Below are 26,158 nucleotides of genomic sequence, written 5' to 3'. Positions count from 1 at the left end.
GGGTTGCAGATTTAACGTTTTCATAGATTTCATACATGGCTTCATAGACTTGTTTGACAGCACTGTGTTGTGTAAATTAAGGCTCTATACTTTGTCTGCTCTTTTTTCCCCTCCACACCAAATCTCAAAAGTGTGTGTGTGTGTGTGTGTGTGTGTGTGTGTGTGTGTGTGTGTGTGTGTGTGTGTGTGTGTGTGTGTGTGTGTGGCGATGTTATCCGCTAGAATAGCTTCTATTATCCATATCCTTGCTCATTCACGTGTGTATTTATTAAATATTCATATCCATGTCTATGAGTACATAACTATTCATATAACACGACATGCGCATGTGGTAGCCATCTGACAAGCAGGGTGTATCTTTCTGTTCTCTTGCAGGTCTCAATGGCATAAAGCCTGGCCTAAGACAGAAACGTGTCCTTGTGGGCAGAGTCGCTCAAGGAGCTCGCTGGTCTGACGCCCCATTGCCATATTTCACAGCTGGAAAGAAAGAAGGAAGCCGCCAGCGGGAGCCACCAGGAGCCATGCCCGCCCTGGCCACTGGAGCTGGCCATGAGCCAGGTATGGTCCCCCTTCTTCTTGTTGCCCGCTTTGAAAACAACATGCTTATTCACCACTCCTGCCAGTGTCCGCGCCTCAAGCTTAACTCTGATTTGAAAAGATGCAGTGCCTTCACATACTGTAGACTGATTTAATCTGGAAGTGCGGAACCAATAGATCTGGAAGTGCGGAACCAATAGATTTAAGGCACCAGTTTAACATCAGCACAGCCTGGAGCAAGCAAACACACTCCAGTTTTTCATAAACAGACGCGCATCCTGAGTTTTGCTCTCTGAGAGTGTATGTAGAAATGGGTTCGAGTGAAATTAACAACATTCAGGATTGTATTTTGTTTTGGGACTTAGTGGAATTAATTTTTTTGGATAAGGTTTATGCCAGTCCAGTACACTGTGCACTGACTTTCGCTCACTCTCTATCTCTGCCACTGCTCCTCTGTTACGGGACCTGGGTGTGATGATGTTAGTCTGTTACTAGACCTGTGTGTGATGTCAGTCTGTTACTGAACCAGTGTGTGATGCACTATTCCTATACCTGTGTGTGTGATGTACTATCACTATACCTGTGTGTGATGCCAGTCTGTTACTGGACCTGTACGGTATGTGATGCCAGAGTCCGTTTCTGGACAGTGTGTGATGTCACAGTCTGTTACTGGACCTACAAATATGCGTGATGTCAGAGTGAGGAACATGTCAGGACTGTCGACACCTAGGCAGCTGCCAGAGGTCACGACCTCTCCCATCAAGGAACACTGTCCTCCTCGCAGTGTAGCTTTATAGCCAGCTATGTCATCACACACACATCCACGGACACACACATACACACACATGCAAGAGGATCTGTTCCCAACCCCAGGTGGCGGGGGGAAGGGAGGGTACAAAGGACAAAGGCAGACAGACATAAAGTTCAACTATGATGGATAAAGAGTGTGTGCGTCTACTCGTCCAGACGTTTTAACAGAGTTTACGTAGCCCCTGTCGTGGAAATTCGTACAGACAAAGTAGAAAGCCAGACCGTCAATTATGATTATAGTCATTTCAGGCAATTACTGGCAGGGCCCAGCGTTTCCAAATAAAACACGTAAAAACACTCCTTAGGCCTCATCTCCTGTCCTTCCTGCCGTGATGGTCCCATGCAGTTGCGTGTAGTTGCAGGTGAAACATCACAGACATGTAGAGATGAGCCTGAGATCACCGCTGGTCTCTAGGCCGGTCTGTTGAAGCCGGCTAGAGGTAGTGGGAGCCTAGATGATGGCTGCTGGTTTCTATTGTGGAGGTAGCTGGATGATGGCTGCTGGTTTCTATTGTAGAGGTAGCTGGATGATGGCTGCTGGTTTCTATTGTAGTGGGCTAAAACTGCTAGAAGTATTGAATGTATTTACTTGATTTGTATATATATAATGCTATACTATGCTGTACATTCAGGATTTGTTATGTGTTTTGTGAATTGTTGAAACGTGTCAGATGATCAGTAGTACCAAAAAAGCTTTCTAATTTTAACCAAATGTTAGTGAAATGTTGCTCATGTTCTTTGTTCAAGTATTGAGCAATGAACATTGGCAAACGTTTGGTTCCAAAATGTGGGGAGAACAGCGTGTTTGAATGAAACCCTTCATGTATGTTTGAGGTGAAAATAAACACACGGGACAAATAGCTGGTCGTTAGTATTTGTGTTTGACAGTTAGGAAGCTGTGTTATGCTGCTTAGCGGAGTGTTTTTGGCAGGGCGAGGCGGGCTGAAGGTGACTGACACATTTATGCCTCCCTATCAGAAGGCCTGATCGCCAGCCAGCAAGGGCTTCTGGGAGCTCAGCAGGAGCAAATGACATGGCAGCCTTCCCTCCCGCACTGGCCCAGAAACACCATCCATCACAGACACACAAACAACACATACACAGACAATGCAATGCTCGGATCTCAAATTGTGGATATGCACTCAACACATTGATTGATTGAATACTTTATTAACAGTTTGCAAATAGTACAGTGGTACGATTATACAATGATGCTTAACACAAAAAAGCCCTAAGGGCTTGTGGTCCTATGTATTCAATTCATCAAGACATTTAAAGACATACAAATCATTAACACTAGTTGCATGCCCAGTCGCCCACCCACACATACATGGCACATACTGTATGCGCACGCACGCACGCACGCACGCACGCACGCAACGCACGCACGCACGCACGCACGCACGCACGCACGCATATTTACCTTTTGATGAAATAACATGGTTCTGCTGCTAGAGAAGGGAGACTTATTAATGCTAATATTTTCCCCCACTATTAAAAGTCTGAGCACTGCACTTCATCTTCGGTGTGTGCGTGCGTGTTTTTGTGTGCGCTCGCTGCACACATGTGTCTAGTTCTTATTAAAATGCTCATTATTGGGGTGTTTGGAGAATAAATACTGGGGTAGACGGATGGAGGGCACACGGTGGGCTGTGTAAGATCATAACATCTTGCTCTCTCTCTCTCTTGCTCTCTCCTTTCTGTGTGAGTTGACTCTCCTTTGCACACTTAAAATGCCGTCTCTCTGCAAATTAAGATCTAATAAATGAAACCGAATAGTGAAAAAATAAACTTGAAAAACAATAAAATGTTGGAAAACTGGCCTTAAAAATGTGACCGCGGGGGAACGGCGAGTGCAGCGAGTTCTGGTGATTGGGTTACAGCTGTGCTCCTCTCAGCATGGCACTGTCAGTGTTTTTCATGAATAGTCTGGAAGCAGATTAATGGCAGTTGGGAGGTTAGTTGATGATGCCGACCGCACTGCCGCTGTTTGAAACGCTTGGTTTCAAACACACCCACACACACACACACACACACACGCACACACACCAATATCATCGTGGACTGTTTCAGGATAGAATTCTATTGCTGCCATTTTGCTGATTGCGCTTCTTGGGACTCACATGGTTTATGCACACAATTTGTTTTGCACACACACACACACACGCACACACACAGACACAGACGCGTGCACAAATGTATACTCGTCTCGGAACAAGTCGACAGAGTCGCAGGAAATTAGCTTTTAATTACATAAACACTGAGCCTGATCAAGTCGGTGTCACGCCACATGGAAGTCCAAGGAGATGTTTCAAAGTCCCGGTCAAGTTGACTTTAACACCCCCACCCCCCCAACACACACACACACACACACACACACATGCGTGGCCAGGTCTCTCCTCCGCTCCAGACGTCTGCCGTCTGGTCATTACTCCTGTTTAGCCCGGATGGAGTTTTATTGCAGGCCCAGAGAGCTGTCACGCCTCCGCTCGGCTCAACTCAGCTCAGCCCTGTTGCGCTCAAGGCTTCTCAGACCGGTACACCAAGCCCACCACTCTCGTCTGCTATACATGCAGCTCATCTCCCCGCTGCGATCTGACAGATTAAGCTTAGAGAGTACTACTGAGACTCACCGAGTGTCTGTTTACACATTGTGTGTGGGTGCATGTGTCCGCCTCTCTCTCCAACCTCCAACCTTCCCTGTCTGCAGAAATGTGTGTGCATATGAGTGATTCCCGTAGCAACTGGCTCTAAAGCTGAGAGGGCATGTAGTACTCTTATCAGCCATTGAAGATGCCTCAGTCTCCATATATTTTCCTTGTCAGCAGCCCAGGCAGGCAGGCAGACAGACAGACAGACAGACAGATAAACAGACAGAAATTGTCAACCTTGTCAACCTGTCAGTTATAGGTCGACTCGGCAGTCAGCCACTCAGTCATTCTCCAGAGTAAGTGTGGGTGTGTGATCCTGCTGGGAGTGTGTGGGGGTGTGTTCGTTCCTGATAGCCCCATTTCATCCCTGCTTTTGTAGTTATGAGATTGCAAGGGGTTGGGGGGGGGGGTGTTCTCTGGGACAAGGGGAATGGGTTCATGTCATCAATTAAGAGCTTAAACTGATGTTGAACTTTGGCAGGACAATATTTGGACTTGGAATGTCATGCCCAGGTAGCTAAACAATCCAAGGTTGTAACAAGTCCAACATTACAAATTAAATCTTCCATCGAATGCAGAGCCTAATAGCAGCACGTAAATGTTTGATCCAAGGTTAATAGATCAATTTGTAAGGCATAACTAATCTGCATATTTACCTGCACACCACATTAAATACTTCATTCATGAGCTGGCACATGTAAATGTCGATATCCTGTACACAAAGCTTTTTTTGTGTGGTCAAAGAATGGTACAAATAAGCTAAATAGCTAACTGCTAAACTTCTCAAGAATTGATGGCATGCATTCCTAGCAACCATAGCCTCACCTTGCAGATGACTGCTATTAATTGCCAACACAGCAAGACCTACTGTCAGAACAGTGTTCTTCCGTGTTCATAGCTTAGCTAGTAGGAGAGCAAGTAGTAGAAATGTTCTTAGTTCATGGTTAGGCCTACATAGAAACTGGGGTATTGTACATTATAAAATGTGCAAACAGCATGCCCTGAATAAGTTCTTAATGGTGAAATGAGCCAAAATCCTCAATACTTTGCACATTTAAGCAACAAATAACTCTTGAAATGTCATTTCCCCACTTCTGCATAATATCAGATTGATGTTTCATTCCGAAATTTTATTCTCAGAGCTTTTCATCCAAAGTAACCGTAAAAAGTTTGTTCCGTTTTTAAAACATTTCATGAACCTGATTAAAACAAGTGCTCTCATGTTTTCCATTTCCAAGTCCTCAAGAACATATTTGAATATGGCTTACCAAACATTTCACATGGTCTAGTAAATACCGACATTGCTGTATCACTCATGCTACATCTGCCTGACTGTTAAATGAAGGACTGAGGCGCTCAGCGGTGTGATAAATGTCCTGGTGGTGTGGTTGCGTGCTTCAGAACGGCCCGTTGACTGACTGCCCTCCTCAATCCAGCCACTCCGTCAACGACCTGCTGACATGCCAACCCCCACGTGGCATCAGCGTCGCCGCATGGTGCCCCCTTTTACCATGCGCCCGAGACCCTGTCCATTATCAGACACGCACAGACCCACACCCACCAGCAGGCACTTCTAAAGACCCCAATGACCTTTTATTAACCCTATTAAAGTTTACTGTGTTATTCTGAGCGGTACCTGCATGTTCTATCAAGGTTTACAGCCCCCGCACAGCATTAAAAAGATAAGGGCAGTTTAGCTATGTGCAGCTGGATAGGTGGGCGACGCTCGCATGAAAAAGTACACATGGAAATCTTCTGAGAGGACAACGCTTCTACCAGATTCTCTAATGAATTTGTGTGTACAGTATGTGTGTGTGTTAGAGATAGAGAGAGCAGTGCATCCTGTCCAACCCTTTGGAGCTCCCGCGGAACAAGGTGATGGCTGTATAATGATGCCGGGGTAACGAGACACAGCCATCCATATTGTTTATCACTCAGTGACCCCGTCGCCATATGGCTTTCACAGACACAGGCGGAGCGCTTCATAACAATGCTATGAGTGATATGACAAGAACGAGGGACTGTATCGCATTTCTCCAAGGCGAATGTTAATTTTTTTTCCCGTCTCAATGTCAAGAATGCTGAGCATCTGGACCGCGCTGCTGGTCCCGAGCCGCTGGAGCGAGTGTCGGGAACGAGGGAGGGCGGGAGGCGGCGCTGGTGGCGGGGGTGGCGTTCGCTCCGGGAGCAGTTTGTTCGTTTGCAGCCGTTTGTCGTTGTCCCCGGCCAGCGCTTCGCCGTGGGGATACAGTACTGAAACATAAGGATTTGTTACCACTGGAAGACATCCCTGTTTCCAATTACATCAGAACCAAAATTTCCACATCACTTTAGAGAGAGTTGGAGAAAAAAAATAAAGGCAAGAGTAAGGGAGATATAAAAGTAAGAAAAGCAAGTGACTAAGAGGAAAGAGCATGGAATGAGGGCTGTTATTTATTTATTTATATGTGAAGATTTTTTTCTGTTTTTTTTTGTTGTTGAGGTTGAACGATATCCCCAACTGTCCCCTTCCAAAGAACACACAGCTAAATAGGTCATTGGTGCGTATAGGACATGCTCACTTGCATTAGAAAGAGGCTGAAAACAGCTTTTCAGACCATGTGCACTGCTTGGCCATCAGGCAACGGGATATTGAATAATAGCGCTCCACTTTTTGAGACAGGGTGAGAGAGTAAGACACACAAAGAGAGGGGGAGAGAGGTAGAACAGTGTTTCAGAGCATATACGTATGCGTTTTCATGCACATTTGTTTGGGGTTTTCTGATCAAAAATGAATAAATAGAATCCTATTTAGGTGGTACTGGCACATATCCCTGAATGTTGATTTCTCTTGGACGCGTTTCCAGAACTAGGAGGAGGAGCTGGCCACAACATTGGACAGAACATGCAAGCCCAGCAGCAGGCCCAGCCTGCTCCCGGCCGTTCCAGAATCTGCGCTGCTGTTCCATTGCCACAATAAGCTGAGGTGGCAGGTCATTTGGATCTAGCCGACTTGTTGTGGCTTCTGTGTTTTGTCTACCATGTTACGGCAATGGCTAAGCTTAGCTGTCCTGGAGCGGTCCAAACGGCATCCTTTCATCTCCATCTGGGGGAAAGAGAGGTTCTAGAAAGCCACCGCCAAACCCATCATTCCCGCAGCCTCCGGGGCCTAACGTCCCAGGGTCCAGCACCGCTAGCCTGAATGCAGCACGCTACACTGGGCAAAGCACTCCTCATCCTCCACACCCCGTATATCGGTCTTTGTCCTTCTTACTGTCTCAGTCATTCAACCCTTCTCTTTTGCCTAGAGATATTCCCAAGTTTCTCCCTCTGTGTCTGTTTGCCTCATATCTTACTAGCTCGCTGTGTCTTTTGGGAGGAAAGTTGAGAGGCAGGCAATTTATGAAACAGTAAAACCTCTCAGACTACTTGAGGGACTCTTACTTTGTGTTGCTTCAGTTTGGCCCATGTTGCAGACACATCTATTAAGATCTGAGCAATCCGCAGTGTGAAAGTTATGCTGCCAAACACCACCGGCTCTTCAGCTGGTGGCCAGAGCCCACAAGACAGAACAGAGGAAGGGACGAGACGGTTTATACGTGATATTCAATGCCAACGGCATGTGAAAAAATACATCCTTTTTGAAAAGCTTGGTCTAACCTGAATCCAGAGATCCGCTTTAATGAGGTCCTGCAAGTTGGAATGTCTTTGCTCCCCGGAACGAGGCATGATCCCTTGACGGCCAGTGATTGTTTGTAGTCCTTGAAAAGACATGCGTTCAGAGTTCAGCCCTGTGGTAGTGAAACAGTCAATAATATGATTGGAGTGATGGTTGATTGCACCTGGGCTGGCTCGTGGTTGTAGTGAGTGAAGTCATTTTTCCATGCCGAGTGCAGCCCTAACGAACATCTTGCAAAAGCCACTTATTTTTCTATTCTCCCCAATGACAGGAGTTATTTGAGACCACAACATTGAAATATCATTGCGCTTGATAATGGAAGGCTCAGACCCCTGACCTTTTTAATGTGGAGAAGTGGTTAGTCCTTTGGAGCTGGTAATGGGAGGCTTGTGGCTTCGAATCAAGCATAGACCCCCGCTGTTAGGTTCCTGGGCCAAGTGTTCTATGTTACCTCTCTCTCCTCAGCTCCAACCAGCCACCATTATATCCCCAGTATATCCCCACTGCTGGGTGCATTGTAAGTTATGCTAAAGGCTCACAGTGTCTGCTCGGCGAATACATCATGTAGTTCTATAGAGTTCCATGTCTGGTAAGTGAGGCCGCACCAGTCAAGCGGTCACTTAATCCAGTCAAGCGGTGGCCCCCTGCCACTTCACGCTCGGCAGAAGGGAAGGAAGTACCAGAGAATTCATTTTGTCGACATGCAGTGAGCCCAATAAGGCGAGGCATTAAAAGTGTCTGCGGGAGACGAGATGCAGAGGAGCAGGTTTACGAGGGGTTAGTCAGACAGATCAGAGTTCGGGTTTGAGATGGCTAGACGAAGCCTTTTGGACTTACGACACATCCTGCCCTGTCCTGTCCTGTACTGTCCTGTCCTGGCCAGTCCTGGCTGTGAACACGGGGCCTTAAACACTTCTCCTGCTCTCGTCCCCAGGTTCAGGCCGAGCTCCCTCATCCGCCCACCCTCTGTCTAGAGTTTCTCCCTTCAGACCAGGAGTGTTTGCATAAGTGCAGGAATCATCATCAGCGCAATTGCTCTAACTGACCACTGCAGCGGGCCATCAATCTCTATTATTTTCACCACGCTGCTTCTCGTAGTTGTCATTAGCGTGGTCGTCACTCTACTAATACCTCTTCCTATGGTTTTCTGTTGCAGCTTAATTGATTGCAGCTCTAATATTGCCGACCTTCCTCCCCGGCTCTCTTTCACTTGCTATACATTTCGCTGTGCCGGGGGGAGACCTGCGGATAAAGAGTGAAGAAGTAAATCAAGGCGTGAGTGGATTAGGCTACACGGTCTGCAGCTGCTTCTCCCGCCGCCTCCCTTTCTGTCCGTCGACATTATTTTCCTTGGGACAGGTTTGAAGCATGTTCGCCGAGCCATGTTTGAAATATTGACCCCGCTAAGAAAGCTCCCAAATGTTGTCACAAATCCCAACCCCCCCCAACAACCCCCAATGCCGGCAAGCTGCACACACATTTTGCTCTCAATAAATCCCTGATAGATATACGAGCGAGGGTTAATAACTCATCCGGCACCTGGGAGTGAGGGAGAGAGCTGGAGAGGGAAACCGAGCAGAGCACCACGTTCATTTCCTCTATTCATTTCAGGAGGAACAAGTTCATTTTCACCAGACACACACTTTGTCTTTCTGCGTGCCTCAGGTTCAAGGATAGAGCAAAAAAAACAAGCCCTTGGAGTCATTGTTGTACGAGGGGGAAAAAAAGGAAAGAACTCCCCAAAATATGGACTAACCAATAAATCCGTCTTCCAGCCGGTCGGCCTGTTGTCTTCTCCTGGCATGGTGCATCAAGAAACAATGCCAGAGAGGTCACGGTGTAATGTTTAGGTCATATTTTACATCCATGTGCACTCAGCGGCGTTAGATTAGCCCCTGTAATTAAGCCCCAAGGTCGTTGACCCCTGCGACCGCCAATGTGATCGAGTATTATGTTTAATGCATTTCACTGTTTGAACTTTTTTCAGTTTTCACATAAAAAGTCACATCTGACGAAAAGAAAAGAAATAAATGTTCTTTAACCGCTGTGTGGGTGTGAGAGGGGAAGTGCACAGTAAAAATCCAGAGCATTATTTAACTCTGAGAGAGTTAAAAATGGACCCGTACGGGTCTGGGAGTTCGAGCGGTTGCTTCCCCTTTACCGTAAGCCCCTGGAGGCTCTGGCCTGGCCTCCATGTCTTAAATGACCGTTCTACCGTCCTGCGCAACATCACACCGGACTTTCGGACTCTCTTGATTGGGCTGACCCAGGACCGTAGCCACAACAGAACCTAGTGGTCCACTAGAACATGCTGCCAGGTCCACTGTACACTGCTCCACACGAGAGGGTCTGGAGCGGCCGCGCCAAGTCAAACTGAACTGAAGCCAGGCGCGGCCCGCAGGAAACAAGTGGGTCCACCCTGTAGCGGTGGAGGTTTGGCGCAGTGTGTTTCCTCTTTTCTTAGTCTCTCTCTCTCTCCCTTTCTCTCTGGCTACAGTGTGTGATATTACAGCTCTATACATGGATGACTGGATCTCTCTCTCCTGCTGTCTTTGTCTGTCTCTCCGCTCTTGTGTACACATGTTGGCTCCTGCACAACCATTGTGGGTTTTGCTTAGCTCTCTGTCTGTCTGTCTCTCCCTCTGTCTGTCTCTCTCTCTGTCACTCCCTCTCTCAACTCTCCCCTCGTCCTTGCTTGTCCACTCGTACATTCTTCCATTTAATGTCAGCTTAGCGGGATCCTTGTTTAGTTCTTGGCTTTTAGAAAAGCTCTGTTGTTGTTTGAAACTGGCCTTCGCGTCGGGTTGCTCTGAGCCAGGTCGTCGGGTTCAGCGTTACACACTGACCCTTCCGGGCAGTGTGGCAGCTTGTCCTCTGCTGCTTGTGCCTGACTGGCTCTAGCAATTGATTTGTTTCCCCTTCAGTTACGTATCTTTAATGCGCAGTGCAACCTTTTTAAGGTTTCCAGTGCCGGCAGGGATTGGAATTGAGGAATTAGTTGCGAGAGACTTAAAGAATTGAGATGCATCAAGACAGTAGAGGAGACATGCGACTTCACACCTGGGGAGAAGAGAATAAAGTGAGGATCCTTCTCTTTATTTCCTTTCTCTCCTTCATTTCCTTGCCTATCAATACCTTGCGAATATTTATGGATTTTCCACATCTCTCTTCTGTACTCCCCTTCGCCTCACCTCATGTCTCTTTAAATCTCCTTTTATTTTTTACTATTAAGTGGTGGGAGTTCTGAAGTTGTAAATGATTGAAGGGACCAGCTGCCCCTCAGGTAGGCCTGTAGGTGGTCGTGGTTCTGGCGACAAGGCCCGCAGAACCAGGCATCACTTGATCAGATACCACAGACTTTTAGCCTTGCATTGGCCAGGCGGCGCTTTGCATGCCAGGCCTCTGGGTTAAAACCCTGTGGGAGTGGCTTCAAATGAGTGAAGTGCACATGTGCTGTGTTTTTAAACCATCTCTTGTTCATGTGGATTTTTCTCTCATCTTTCCTGTTCTCCCTATATGCACCCCCTCTCTCTACAACACAACGTTCCCAGTGAGGCATTAAGGCTAGACAGAATCTGAGGAACACGGCGCAGGATATTATCCTCACACAGTACATCCTGTGAGTCTGAAGAAGAAAAAAAAATCACATCTAAATGGGAAGCAGAGGGCTGAGAGTGGCAGATGACTATCTGTCTGTCTGTCTGTCAGTGCTCATGTCCGTCCAGCAGCAACTAGAAGCAGCTCCGGACATGATTTCAGTCAGTCAGTCAATCTTTAACCATGGCCACGCCGCCAACCTGCCCTTACACTGCCAGTAGACTCGCGCTCTAAGCTAGCCAGCCGGTCAGGCCAGCCAAGTCAGTCAGTCATTCAGCCCGCCAAGCTTGTCAACAATTGTTTTCAATCAATCACTTTCAGCTATGATTTCCCCCACTTTGCTCCATCTAAAGCTTCTGTGGCCCTCTTTCTCCGGCTCCTGCTCGCTCTCCGTCTCGGCCGATGAGAGACACCCTCAGAGAGGTATCCAAGTGACTCAAGTGTTTTGACGTTTTGGACGGCTCCGCTGGGAACGTGTTTAGAGTTTCCTTGGATGATCAGCGAAAAGTTCAAAGGGTTTTCGAGTGTGGTGCGGTTGAGTCCGCGTGACCCTTTTCTGATGCGTTAGAAGAAGACGGGTGGGGGTGGCCCTCGAGGCACGTAACCCGACTAGACTGCGCTCTGTGTGGGCTTGACCCTTCATCAACCCCCCCTCGGTGGAGTGGCTCATGGCCAGAGGACCCAGAGTGAAGCAACAAACGTCAAGAATCTGCTTCTACTCTCTGTCAGTCATGCTCCCGGGCCTCTGTTTCATTTGGAAGGTGCTGCCGTCACTTGCTCGCTTTGTGCTCCCACCCGAGCGGCCCGTTTCCCCTCCTCCTCGCCTAATCTTGAAACCATCAGCTCCCCAAGTCTGCTTCTCTTTAAATTGAATTTGAAATGTTCATTCTTTTTTAAGCCGGGTTAGTAAATCCCTCTGGGGCCTTGTGGATTTCACCACGTGCAGTTCTGAGGGGAGTCAGGCGGGGCCACAGGACTACTGATGTGCACACCATGTTTTTCGCTCACCATCATCCAGACCCGTCTTATCAACACGCAGCGTTGACCGCTCTCTGGGCTCTCTGTAGCCCGGATAACTACATATGACACTGTCCTTGCTGGCTCAGGAGCTATATTTGGTACATAGACAAGTCTGCTCACTACACTGAAATTCATTTCAGAGGAGCTGTGTCATTCAGTTCAGTTTGGTTCAAAACTCGGGAGGGGGCTGATGCCCCCCCCCCCCCGCTCTTCCCAAAACCTCTGTTTAGCAAACACGCATGCGGTTTGGAGGCCTTCTGAAAGCACGCATGCCATCTGTGCAGCTAAAACCAAAGTACAAGAACATACAGTAAGCTGAGAAGATGTCCCTTTGGGATTGATCAGAAGCTAGGATCGTTGGCGTAGCCTGTGATTGAGTTATTTTGCTTGATTTGGTATCTGTGCAGCTAAAACCAAAGTACAAGAATGTACAGTAGGCTGAGAAGCTGTGCCTTTGGGATTGGAAGAAGCTAGGATTGTTGGCGTAGCCTGAGATTTAGTTTTTGCTTGATTTGGTACGGCGTCGTTCCTGGAACAACAGGAAAAGACGGGGACAATGGCAGGAAGTGAAGGCTGTGAGGGAATGGCTTATTGCCTCCCGGTTTCCTGGAGTGTCCGGCCAACAGCAACAGTTGTACAGTATGGACTGGTTTTAATTTAGCCTGTCACTTTGTCACTCTGAGGTATGCTTATTACTCTGTGTGTGTGTGTGTGTGTGTGTGTGTGTGTGTGTGTGTGTGTGTGTGTGTGTGTGTGTGTGTGTGTGTGTGTGTGTGTGTGTGTGTGTGGGGAGGGCTGGGGGATGTGGTGGGGTGAAAGGTGGCAATGTTTGTCCATGCTTGCATGTCTTGGCTTGTTTTTAGTTTTTTTAGTAGTTAGTCCTGTTATGTTTGCCTGTTTGTGCATTCCTGCATAGTACGGCTCCATACGTATTACACCATTATTCAGCATATATGCAACTGCACTTATGTATGAATGTGCGATTGTGCGTGGCCATTCATCGTGTATGGATGTGCATTGCGTCAGTGGGTGGTCGTAGCGCCCACCGTCGTGTTGATGGTCTCTTTTCCTGTTCCCTCTCTCCAGGCCTGTATGAGCTACTGGCAGCCCTGCCCTCCCAGCTCCAGCCTCATGTCAGCAGCCCAGAGGACAACACCTTCCTCCATGACATGTTTGCAGAGAGGAGCCTCCACTCGCTGGTCAAGGTAAAAAGTCCTCTCTGTAACGTTACAGCTCCTCCTTTGAAGTGTGTGAGTGTGTGATGGTTGTTTATCAAGGCATTTGTTTTGGGGGAACCTCTCCTACTGTTAAAAGTGAAGTCAATTATATTACGGGTAGATTTTCACTCTCGGAGTGAATTACTTAAAGATAGGGTAAGTGATATTTCTTTGTAAAATGTTTTTCAAACTCTATATTGTAATAGTAATCATTGCTATAGAGTGTTTAAGTATCAGGGGTTTCTCCAGCTCTTTCGTAAACAGAAATTAGCTTTTCAGCTGGGTCACCAATTTCATCCAATCCGATTTTGTCTTCTCACTTCTTTGTGCAATCACTTCCAATTTCACTTAATTGTATGGGTTCTCTCTCCTGATTGGATGTAATTGCTATACTATCTGAAAATGCATTTAATTTTTTACTAAAGAGCTGGTAAGACTGGGAGACCCTTGTTAGTGAACAAACGCTCTATAAGCAATGATTGCTACCGCAATATAGAGCTATTCAACACTTATTCTAACAAAAAAAAACATCACTTACTGCACCTTTTTAAAGTCCTATTTTATATTTCGTCATACGGTGGTGTTGTGGGGCGAGCCCCCCTAAAAGTTCACAACGAGTGACACCATGACGCGTTGTAAGCTACTAGGTGCATGTGAGCATGTAGATTGTCTATTTTTGCTATTTTTAGCGAAGGTTAACCTGGTTAAAATGAATTTCATTGACATTTTGCAGTGCATTGAGTGACACACACCCACTCAATCTTGTGTCTCCTCTCTCCATTCCATCAGTTCCACTTTGCCCCCCCCCCCGTCTAACCCCGGTCTCATCCATGCATTACACACTTCCTATAATACTAACTTTATTGTCATTCCAAACTCACCTTCCCACCCATATCGCCTGTCTCGCCGTCCACCGGAGTGAATGTCGAATCTTACATGTGTTCCTCCACCATGGCCTTATTCCTGCCTGTTAACCCATTCAATCCGGGAACGCATCTGTGTCATTTTAAGATTGATTGCTTTGGCTATTAAAAAATAGCAGATCTGCAAGCTCATAGCACGCCACTTGGTGCCGCGCTATGAGCTTGTAGATCTACTATTTTTGAAAAAAATAAGTGCTTTTTTTTTTGCAAATCTTTGAATATATATATTTTTTAAAGCGAACATTGTAACTCAAATCTTATTGCTTCTGGGGATTCTGCAAATGTCTTCTAAATCCTAACCGTAAAAAAAAAAAACGTATGTTGCTATATACAGTATCAGTGGTGCTCAAACCTTTTCATGTCAAGGACCTCCCAAAATGATGTATTTGGCCACGTACCACCATCTGAACAAAGATTTGACTTACAAATGTTCGCTTAAAAAAAATACATATAATCAAATAATTGCAAAAATGATTTTTGAATAGCCAAAGTATAAAATAATGGTTAAAGTGGGTTACACAGATGCTTTCCCGGTCTCAATGGGTTAAACCAGATACACTGTAGCTATACGTATATGGAGAAGATGAGCAGCAACACTTGATCTCTTCTCTTTACGCTGCAACAGTTTAGATGGTGATAATGGGGTAAGCACATGGTGTCTGGCTGTACCTCTGCCCCGTACCTAACCTCATCTTCACCGGTGTTCCTGTGTCCCAGTCTCCCTGCTCTCTTGCAAAAGAGAAACCAAGTGTCTCTGTCTGTAACGCAATGAGATTCCTTAACAATATCTGCTTGTTTGTCGTGTGTTTGACCGGGAAATGTATTGTTGTGCAACATATGGGCGGCTGCTTTAACCCATTAAGACCTGAAGCTGATTCAATCTACATGTCTCCTAAATCCCAACAGTATTCTGAAAAACCTATGTTTCTATATCAGTGGTGCTCAATCTTTTTCATGTCAAGGACCCCCAAAATGATATGTATGTGGTCGTGGACCCCCATCAAAATATTTTGTTCGCTTTAAAAATATATATATTCAAAGATTTGCCGCGCTATGAGCGCTATGCCGCGCTATGAGCTTGTATATTTGCTATTTTTGAATAGCCAAAGTGTAAAATAATGCTTTTTAGCTCAAATCTGAAAATGACACAGTTACAGGTCTTAATGGGTTAACCCATTCAATCCGGAAATGCATCTCTGTCATTTTAGATGTCTCTGGCTATTAGAAGATAGCAGATATACAAGCTCATAGCTATGAACTCAAGCTATGAGCTTGTAGATCTGCTATTTTTGAAAAATCTTTGAATATATACATTTTTAAAGGGAACATTTATCACTCAAATCTTTGCTTCTGGGGGGGTCCCTGGAACAACATATTTTGAGATGGGGGGGGGGGGTCCGCAGCCAAATACATATCATTTTGGGTGGTCCTTGACATGAAAAAGCTTGAGAACCACTGATAGAGCAACATACGTTTTTCAAAAAACAGTAAAGATTTACACCCCCATCTCTAAATAGTTTGTAGTTTCCAGCACCATGCATATCTCCAAATAATCACAATATTGAATCAAGCAACTTAAAAACTGTTGCTTGGGAGCACACAATAGCCAGAGTAGATGGAAAATTACCCCAGAAGTGTTTTTAAGTGAAATACCCCCTTTTAATATAGTGTTTTACAAGTAAAGTCCACTCAGCAGACATGCACTCACTAATCCAGGTTTGACGCAATGCACCACAACTCGGATGGGGTGTGGCGTCAATTAGATCCTCACTAAATGCAAGCATTTACACGCATTGGTCAATAAGGTATCCAGGCCTCCAGGGACGTTGAGTAAAACAAAAGAAGCATCCCTCCGTTCCTGACACCACTTGGGTCCTGTCAATGAGGAAATGAATTGCTTTTGGTGCATTTGGTGTTTCACGCCGGATGTAGTCTGTGAATACTTGTTGTTTTACCACATTCTGGAGGATCCTACATATACAGTACAAATTCTATTCATAGATACTGGAATACTACTTGGGGGCAAAGATAGTAGAGAAAAGATAAAGGTATTGTAAAACCACTTAAGGGGAGAATGGACCATTTTTGAACAAGGAGGATTTTTCTGCAGATTTAAACCACTCCAGGGGACACGTGGACAGTAAAAATGTGGTTCAAATGTGGAATATATTTTTCCTTAAGTCAACTGACTGACTCATTGGTTATAAAGCAGTGTTTTATTGTATCAGGTCTGCGACTGTTTTTATAAGTGCTGGCAGGATATACATACCTTCCACCCCTCGTTGGTGGTCTTTCCCCAGCCAGGATCTATCATTATGCCACTGAGACAATTCAGAGAGAAAAATTGATGCAATTTAAATCCCCCTCACTCTAAAGAACTTTTTTTTCTGTGTTGGCGTGTTTGCTCTGGGTCCGGGGTCGTAACGCACCAGCGCAAGTGTGTAGAAGTGGCTGACTTACAGTACGCAGTGGTGGAAAAAGTACTCACATTTTTTTACTTAAGTAAAAGTATCAATACTGCAATATAGAAATACTCTGTTACAAGTAAAAGTCCGGAATTCTAAATGTACTTGAGTAAAAGTACAAAAGTATTGGTATCAAAATTTACCAAAAGTACCAAAAGCAAAAATAGTCATTATGCAGAATGTCCCATTTCAAGTTCTCAAATGTATACAAATCTTTTGAAAATAGCAGATCTACAAGCTCACAATGTGTCGCATCGCGACACACTGTGAGCTTGTAGATCTGCTATTTTCAAATGGCCGAAATGTATAGGGTTGAAGTGGTTAATGTATGTTTTGTAATAATAATCAAAATCTTGAAACTAACTAGTAACTAAAGTTTTCAAATAAGTGTAGTGGAGTAAAAGTACAACATTTGCCTCTGAGATGTAGTGGAGTAAAAGTATTGAAAATTGGAAATACTTGAATAAAGTAAAAGTACCTCCAAATTGTAAGTACAGTACTTGAGTAAATGTACTTAGTTACTTTACACCACTGAGTACCGGCATACCTCAGACGGCTGAAGTGAAAGAGGCGGAGGTCGGGATTTGGGGGAACGAAGCCAGGCGGGTTTCATTCGGATGGCTTGGCTTGTTATGGATTGCTCCAAGAATAAGGGCTCTTTTACACTGATAATGATGGGTAGGGTCCATCCATGCGCAGGCTCTCATTCGCGTCGGCCCCAAAGAAAACAGATAGGGCGATGCTAATGAAGGCCAGCGTTATATTTCTGGGGTATTTAGCCAGGCATGTGGGTTGGAGAATCTATAGAAGGCCTCACCTGGCATTCTAACCACCACTTAATCCACGAGGGGAAGTCAAGGGCACAGACAATGTGGGCGTTGTTGAGTTTTTTGCATGCTGACTAGTAAGTACTGTACAACATATTAGGGAACGAGATGAGATGGATGAGCTTGTTGCTGAGAATTGTTAATGATGGTGTAGTTTCAATACTGTTTATCCATTGGTTCTGCGTAACGTGCTACCGTGTACCAATAGCGAGAGAGATATGATATTAAATAAGCTAATTGTTTATGTCGCTGTGCTATGATGCCTCTGCACCAAGTTCTGTCAAGAATCAACACCTCAGGGCACGGTGGCGCAGTCAGTATCGCTGTCGCCTCACAGCTAGAAGGTCCTGGGTTTGATTCCCGCCGAGGACGTAGTGGGTGCTGGGGTCGTGTTCTCTTCTCCGTGTCATCAGTGCCCATACCCTAGGTGGGGTATAGGCACTCCCCGTGTCCCCTAGGGTAGGTACCCTCACAAAAAACATGCAGTAGTCCTGGTCTCTATACTGCCTCCCTCTGGTCTGCTGGGGCAGCTGTTGGAGGGAAAAGGAACTGGTTGGAATAACGTGTTCCTTCCACGTGCTACGTCCTACCGGGAAGAAGCAGCCTGATCACTCCTCATGCATTGAAGGAAGCATGAGCTCAGTTCATGGCTCTCTCTAGGCTGGCAGAGGGAGTGTAGGGCCCAGGATTACAGCTTAGGCATTGGCACCGGGTGAAAAAATGGGTTACAAAATCGTGGGATAAAAAAAAAAAACTCACTGTTTAATATCAGATGCTATTTTAGTGTTCATTTAACTCTGAGAGTGTAGAAATGGACCCATAAGGGTCAATTTTCGGACTCTCTGAGTTGGAATGGTGCTCAGGATTTAGTGCATGTCAAGTAGTTTGCGATAGGATTAGCTAATGGATTCTGTGGAAACAAAGGCCCGGGCCCAAGTACAAGTTTGATTGGGCAGAAAATGTGTCAAGACGTGCATTGGAATACTCTGCATTACCAGCTGTATAGATGGAAGCAGGGCCAGAGAGAGGCTTGGAAGTAATTTTCCCTCTTTCTACTTTACGGGGGAAAGCCAACCGATTAATGAGCTCAGTGATTGTTGAGGGCTGACATTTTGGACACGCCTAGCATGTCCATTTTTTATGCGTGTTTGTGTATCCAAATGCACACAGAGACATCGTTGGACATGTTATGAAGTGAACTGCCATCACTGCATGATGTAAATTCCACCTTGACGATGTGCCAGTCAGATACTGGATGGAGAATTTATAAATATATCACCCACAGAGCCTCGAGAATAACGCTGTTCACTGATGCTACTGTAGCATAATATACACCCCCAATAAAGTTGAACTGTGGGAAACCCATCTGTCCCTGTTAAACCATAAGAGTCACATCAAAGCAACATTCCTTTTTTTCCACAGACTGTGTTGTTTGTTCGACCTATTTTTCCTTTCTCCTTCTTCCTGTGGTCAAGGGAAATTGAGCCGCTTTTAGAGTCTCTTATCATTAGCATGGAGGCGTAAGTGGAGCAGGTTCCCATGCCAACTCGAGACAGGCAGAAACTGTGTATGTTTCCTCCGCTTTTCTACCTGGTACCGAGACGCGAGCCAGCCTGTCAACCGGCGAGCCAACGAGCGGGAGGGAGAGAGACGGAAGGACATCGGAGACGCACGGTAGTACAGAACAACCGTCTCACCCTGCTGGAGGACCCGTCGGTCGGGGGGGCGGTTCAGGTTGAACATGGCTAACGTCAGTGGCACGCCATTAATAAAAGCTTAATCGTCCCTTTCCTCCTGCCCCCACCACCAAACCTCCGCAGATTCTACCTTCCATTCCGCAGGTCTTGGAAGTGGATACTTTGAAAGAGGCTAAACAGCGCAGTCAAAACCCACACATGTCACACTAATCTGACAGGCTCAACAGCCTAGGTCACTCATATGGAAATGCTCAGGCCTCACCTGGGTAATTATGGAGCATCAATGGCTGGACAGTTTGGAGAGAGAGAGGGAGAGAGAGAGAGAAGAGGACCAGCAGAGGAGGTGTCGGAGACAGAGCGTAAGAGGAAAAAAAAGAGAGCATTTGGCCTAGTTAAGACTTAAACCAGACACCTCTCCTCTGTGTCTGTCGTCAGGAAGTCGGGTCAGCGAATCACGTCCCTTCTAATCTGATTATGTCACAGAGAGATGAGACAAATATTTTCTAGTATCCTATTTCAGTGTGGGCCCACATGATCGCTCCTCTGTGGAGACTTTTCATCGGCGTGGCGTCGGGCCGTGACGAGAAATGCGAATGGTGTGGTGTGTGTAGAGCCATCACGGTTGAAATGACGCAGGCGGCGCACCCCCCCCCCCCCCCATTTCAATTAAAGTCAGTCACTTAAGTGTGTTTTCTATAAATTCCACCGCGCTCACTGTTCCCCTGCCAAAATCCCGCTCCACAAAAAGCCACAGGAAATATAATACAACGTTCAATTTCCACCTGACACAGGTACAGGGCCCCTTTTCAGACCCACTTTCTGTCAGCAGGCCTTCAAGTGAGCGTGGAGCATTTTTCATTTGTGGTCAAGTCAGTTTTCCCTTTAATTCTGTTCTAGTTAGAAGCTAATAGGCTTGGTGCCTTGTTTCCCAGTTCTATTTATGTGGGCTTGGAGGTTTGTTCCTCAACGCTGCAGCGCTGTAATGACATGTAAAGGTGCCTAACGTGATGCTTGTACCCAAAAGGAATCTTTCCACTGGCTTTTATTCTTTGGCATGACATTGTTTGTGATGAATGGAGTCATTCTGAGACAAACTGGACACTGTTCCCCGAGTACTGGATTCGGTATTTCATGAATACCTGGACTGGGTTCTGGGTATAGCCCAAATGTTGAGACTCCAGACTGTTATGTTTGACTGCACCAATGGCCGGCAACTACATACTTTGGGACTTTAAAGACTCATTCTTTGGGTATTTATCCTACTCACTCCCTACACCTTAGAACATCTCCATACTGTACATCGCCTTTCCAGTACCAAGAGAGTTTCCTCGAAAAGAAAATGGTTCCAAATCTCTTGCCCCATGCTACAAGCCCTCTCCGAGCCCTTTAAGACTCATGCCCCGCACGGCGCACGCTGCAATAAAGACCAGCTAATGGTCTCTGGTGCAGGGCCTGTAAATCTATACCACCTGAGAGATCGACTCATGCTGTCTGTGGTTTGCACGTCCTGCACCCTGGCCATCTCTGAGGTCCATATTTATTATTTTGAAGGAACAGGAGCCCTCGTGGGGAGCAGAGCAAACACCTGCAGGCTGCTTTGGAGAAGCTAACGGTCATCCTTGGGGAAGAGTGACCTCCATACGGCAGTCCACCCTCCCGACTAGCTCAGTTCCTCTACTGAATGCACTCATTTACAGCACTGTACACTCAACGGAAAAGTCAAGGGCTTTAGAGCTGCAGCAATAGTAAATTAAATGCTATTATGGATGGTGCAGCCTGTGGCTGTTGTGATTCAACTTGCCATTTGCTCCCAGAAAATGTACTTTCTGACACGAGCCGGCTAGTTATTTATGGTCTGAAAACCTCCATCGCATCCAAAATAAATCCCCCTCCGTGCAACATTATACTCGGCGCTTAGGCTACCTTCCAAATATTTTCATAAGTGTTTAATGGCCGAGCACAGCATGAAGCTGAGAAGAGATCATGCTCAACGTCCACAAACAAGCACCTCTGCACAGTGCCAGAAGAGCCAGACGGCGAAGGAGGCCAAAGGCAGGAGTTGTGGTAGTAGAGGCAGGCAAAGAGAGAGGCTGACTTCTAGAGCAGATGAGCTGCATGGCCTGTGTAGATGACTGCACTGCAGCGCAAACTCACTGACTTGAACTGTGTCTGTAGGGCAGTGATTCTCAAACTTTTTCATGCCAAGGACCCCCAAAATAATATGTATTTGGCCGTGGATCCCCATCTCAGAACATTTTGTTCCAGGGACCCCCCAGAAGCAAAGGTTTGAGTTACAAATGTTCGCTTTAAACATATATATATTCAAAGATTGTGAAGCTATATTAACACATTTAGCTGGGGACCCCCTGGTAATCCCCTCAAGGACCCCTGGGGGTCCCCGGACCCCACTTTGAGAACCAATGCTGTAGGGCACAGGGGCAGGATAGAGAGGGGAAAATAAGGAGCGGCCTATACCGATCCACCAATCCCTTTTCTATCAGTCAAAAGTCTGCATTGGTAATCAAGAGAAGTCTCCAGAGTGAACCCAGAACCATTATTCCAGGTCACTTTGGTCAAACCCCTGATTTCCATTTTTGTGTTCCTCCGGAGAAAGAAAGAAAAAGCACCCAAAGTGAAACCAGAAGGTCTACGGTACAAAGCCAATCTTAATAGGACATGGAGCAGAGTAGAGAATATGGAAAATAAAGGTTCATGGTGCCATATATTGTATTTACAGCTCCCTAGTGGGGCTGAGAGCTGCCTGAAGACATCACGGGTCAACGTACTGCTCACCTGGAGTTAAAACGATAAGTCTGGCCCGAATTTATACATTGAGCCGACTACCTTGAATAGTCAAATCAATCTGAGCAACATAGTAAGCCATGTGCATTTGTCCTGGCGGTGTGCCCTCTTCCATCCTTAATGTTGTTTTCAAAGTCGGTAGCTTCGATAAATCATTTGAATGGATGGTTTGTTTAATGTATGCCACCTGCCTAGTGTATTGCTAGTGATGTTTTTATGCTGTGTGCCTAATGAAAGGGGATATTAGGAATTGAAACGCAAATAGAACGGCTCCAATGAAGGTGTTTGCTGTTCGCCTGTGGTTTGTCAAGTGTGTGTGTGTGTGTGTGTGTGTGTGTGTGTGTGTGTGTGTGTGTGTGTGTGTGCGCCTGCGTGTGTGTGGGTGTGTGCGGCTGCGTGTGTATGCACGTGCATGAATCTCCTGCTCCAGTGTTGTCCCCACTCCCCAGACAGACTTCTAATATTCAACAGCGCACAGCCTTTGTCACCCATACAGAATGAACAGGGTCTACACAAGAGTGCAACAGGGGCCCTGCCTCTCCCTTCCCTAGAGCTCAGAGAGGAAATCTATCCTCTAACTTAATGATATGGTTGATACAGATGCCTGGCCTGTTGCCCTGCTCTCTCTCTCCCTGTCTGTCTCTCTCTCTCTCTCCCTCTCTCTCTTTCTCTCTTGCTTGCTGCATCTGTTGCCGACTTTCAATAAGCTGTCACATTCTCCAGGCCTTTTCCACGACAAACGAGAGACGAGCATGTTACGCACGAATTCCGAGCTCAGGCGCCAGGCCTCCGTGTATAGGGCCATGGTCAAGGCAAGGTGCTCGGTGTGTGCTTGTGTATGTGACCGAGAGGGAGATGTGTTTCACCTGAAATTCTTAACATCCTGCCTGCCTTGCATCCACTGTTTATTCAATGGATATTAGTTTAGTTGATGTGGCGTGACAACAACAACACACACACACACACACACACACACACACACACACACACACACACACACACACACACACACACACACACACACACACACACACACACACACACACGCTCGTGCAATACTTTGGTTGGATACAATTTGTGCCCTTTGTGTTACTGAGTAAACGGTTAAAAATCATTGCTTTAGTGTGGCCTTAGGGACACAAAGTCTAAGGCTACTGGTCAGTGTAACTTTAGGTGGAGGTCATTTGGTGGAGTCATCTTCATCTCCAGACATGACTTGAACCGCACCATGCTTTCCAGCACCCGATGCCTCTGTGCTTGTGTCAAAGCTGAGGCTCCGCTCTGTAAATCAACCCCATGTTGTCTGAAAGCTCTCTAAACGCACTGTCTGACAGCTATTTCAGTAGCAACCCTGTACGTCTGTTTGCAGCCCCCCTTCTCCTGAACTTGGTCTGGTCCATGGGTGAGGCCCCGTGGACCAGACCAAGTTCAGGAGAAGGCGCCTTGACAAGGCGTTCTGGATCAGACCAAGAGATCGGACATGGGGGGATTAATTGGGGGCGGGGTGGGAGTGGGACTCATACTGGATTGGCTCCTGCGGGTGGATACAGGAATGGGGGTCACCGTTGGGCGCAAGGGGTTCTGGGTGGAGGACGTTAAGCAGAGGCCTTGAGCTGTGTCGAAGGCCTCAGCATGCAGAAACACTATCCAGCCCTGTGAGCTCCAGACCTCTCCTTCTCCCTTCATCGCCGCGTCTTTCTGTCTTTCATGCATTCGCTCACTCTCAGTCTCACGCTCTCCCTCCCCCCTGTTCCAGACCCTGGTTACTCTTTGTGTCTGGGTTATTCTTTGTACATTGTACCTTAAATATACCTCCAATCCACCTCCTTAAGCTGTGGTCAGTGAAGTCAGTCACCAATGGTTTCTTAAGAGGTCAGTTAGGTGCTGACCCTTGACCCTGTAACCATAACGGTGAACGGGGGTTGAAGCTTCTCAAGGTGCATGGAGATGAGTGCTATGTTTTTGCTTCGGCCCCCCCAAACCCCCACCCCTTGGGTAAATTTCCCATTTCAAGTTCAACATCAACTTCAATTCATGATTCTTACCCATGTTGGTGTCCCAGTGAGCAATGCTGTGTGTATTTTAAGCCCACCAAGTATTTCTGGAAGCAAACACGATCTGGCTTGAGCTCTGTGGGGACAGGACTCATAACTGCACCATTGTAGTGTGTTTTCTGAAGCACGCGCTCAAGTTATTACATTCATTCATTCATTCATTCATTGGCCCTTTCGAAGGCCTCTCTGGGTAGCCGTGCTCTGAGAGAGCCGAAACCTCAGCTTCATGTCACGGAGAACAAATGCTGTGTTTTCTCACCTGACGAGGCTCAGAATCCACGTCTTTGAGTTGCCTGGTTCGAGCTCAGCCCTCCACTGGCCGCAGCACACTGTCTCTCACTGTGTCCTGCTGACGTATTTTCCACCAGGCCACCTCAGACGCTTGCCAGGGAGCATTGCCTTCCTCACCGGGGGTTGGGGAGGGACAGAGGCCATGCTATGTCCAAAGAAAAAAGTAAGGCGCTGTAATGACTTTAAAATGCATTCCAGTGCTCACGGACAGACGCTTGGACAGTGTTCCCGAGCTGTAAATAAAAGCATTTCGATCTCGCATTCATTCGTCAGAGTAGAGAGAGAGGAAAAAAGAAAAATCCTCAGTTACGAAGTAAGCCGAGGCGGTGGAGCAAGTAGCAAAGCAGATGTCGCAGGGATTGTGGTGTGTCAGGGAGCCAGAGTCACTGGCATCCTCTCTCTTCTCCATTTCATCGCAGCTTTTTTAACGGAGATACTCGGGACAGATGAAGTAATTGGAGCCGTCTCCCTGTCCTCTTACAGTTTGGTAGGGGAAAAAGAGAGATGAGATCGGGGCAGAAGGTGGAGGTTCTAGAAGCCTGCAGCCTTTGGAGAGCATAAATATGATGCATCTACATGAAATGAAACCGATGAGTATGAGGGCCCTTGAGTGGTTCTCCAAAAAAAATTGGACACCCTAAATGGAGAACACACTCCCAGCAGCTTAGAAGAACTCTAGACTAGTCATATTGCCAGTACGGGTCAATCAAGGCCCGCTTGCGGTCTCAGGGGCCATAGCCGTCTCCCTGACTGCGCAACTCTGCTCTTGAGTACCAGGGGACCCAGGAGTCCCATGGTTTCAGGACTCTGCAGCTGAGTTTTGCAGCCGTTTTGGCTTGCTCAGAGCCTTTAACAGATTACCTCCGCGACACGCCTAATGCGCCGTGTTTTATTGCCGAGTAATGCAGGCTTTACACAGGGATTTGAACCTTCACGCTGACCCTGAAACATGGCCGCTCTTTTGGCTAACATGAGCCCTAACAGGTCGTGATTTATCACTGGAGGCTGTGTGGATAAGCAGGGCGGACATGGTTGTACCAGTTAAAAGCCAGTTGTGGAACAGGAGTTATGTGGGACAGGACGTGTGTGCTGTTGCGTTTTTGTTTTTTTTTAAACCCGAAAGCCAATACTTTTTCATGGTGATGTTGGCATTTGAACATTTTAGCGATTTATTTCCTATAATTTTATCTATTTGTCTGGAATTTACATCATCTTTTGGTGACTCACGTTCATTATGAAAGACAGATGATGACCTATAAAGAGATTCAAATAAACTCATCCGGACACGTTACATGCCTTTTCCTTAGTCAAAACATCCCAATTATTTCCATCCGGTAACAGAGAAATAGTGAAAAAATTATACGATCCATCAGGGATGTCATTAGTGGGGACAAATTCCATCCGGCCATTCCACATCCATGGCCCCGTCTTTTCCCAGCCCCATTATCCTGCATCCTCATGGCCGCTTTGCTACTGTGATGTCTGAAAGGCGGAGAGGGAGAAATGACAGCTAGCGACTGAGTAACACGTGTTTTAATTGCACCCAGCGACTGTAGCTGTTAACGTGACGGCAAACAAACTGCTTTCTCGTATTGTCTTAGTGAGTAAT

The 26,158-nt window shown here is 46.5% G+C and overlaps 1 protein-coding gene across 2 annotated transcripts in view; it reads left to right on the top strand.

The window, feature by feature from the left end:
* The window catches only part of mpp7a (MAGUK p55 scaffold protein 7a), a 155,436-nt gene that overhangs the window by 37,071 nt on the left and 92,207 nt on the right, over positions 1-26,158 (top strand). For both annotated transcript variants that reach the window (XM_084048569.1, XM_084048570.1), the window contains 2 exons: positions 376-558; positions 13,360-13,478. In XM_084048569.1, coding sequence (XP_083904695.1) covers positions 522-558; positions 13,360-13,478 — 156 coding nt within the window. In that variant the 5' untranslated portion in view covers positions 376-521. The remainder of the gene's footprint in view (positions 1-375; positions 559-13,359; positions 13,479-26,158) is intronic.

This window comes from Gymnoscopelus microlampas, assembly GCF_963454915.1.
Source record: "Gymnoscopelus microlampas genome assembly, chromosome: 22".
NCBI lineage: Eukaryota > Metazoa > Chordata > Actinopteri > Myctophiformes > Myctophidae > Gymnoscopelus > Gymnoscopelus microlampas.
This window is presented reverse-complemented; position numbering and strand designations above follow the sequence as displayed.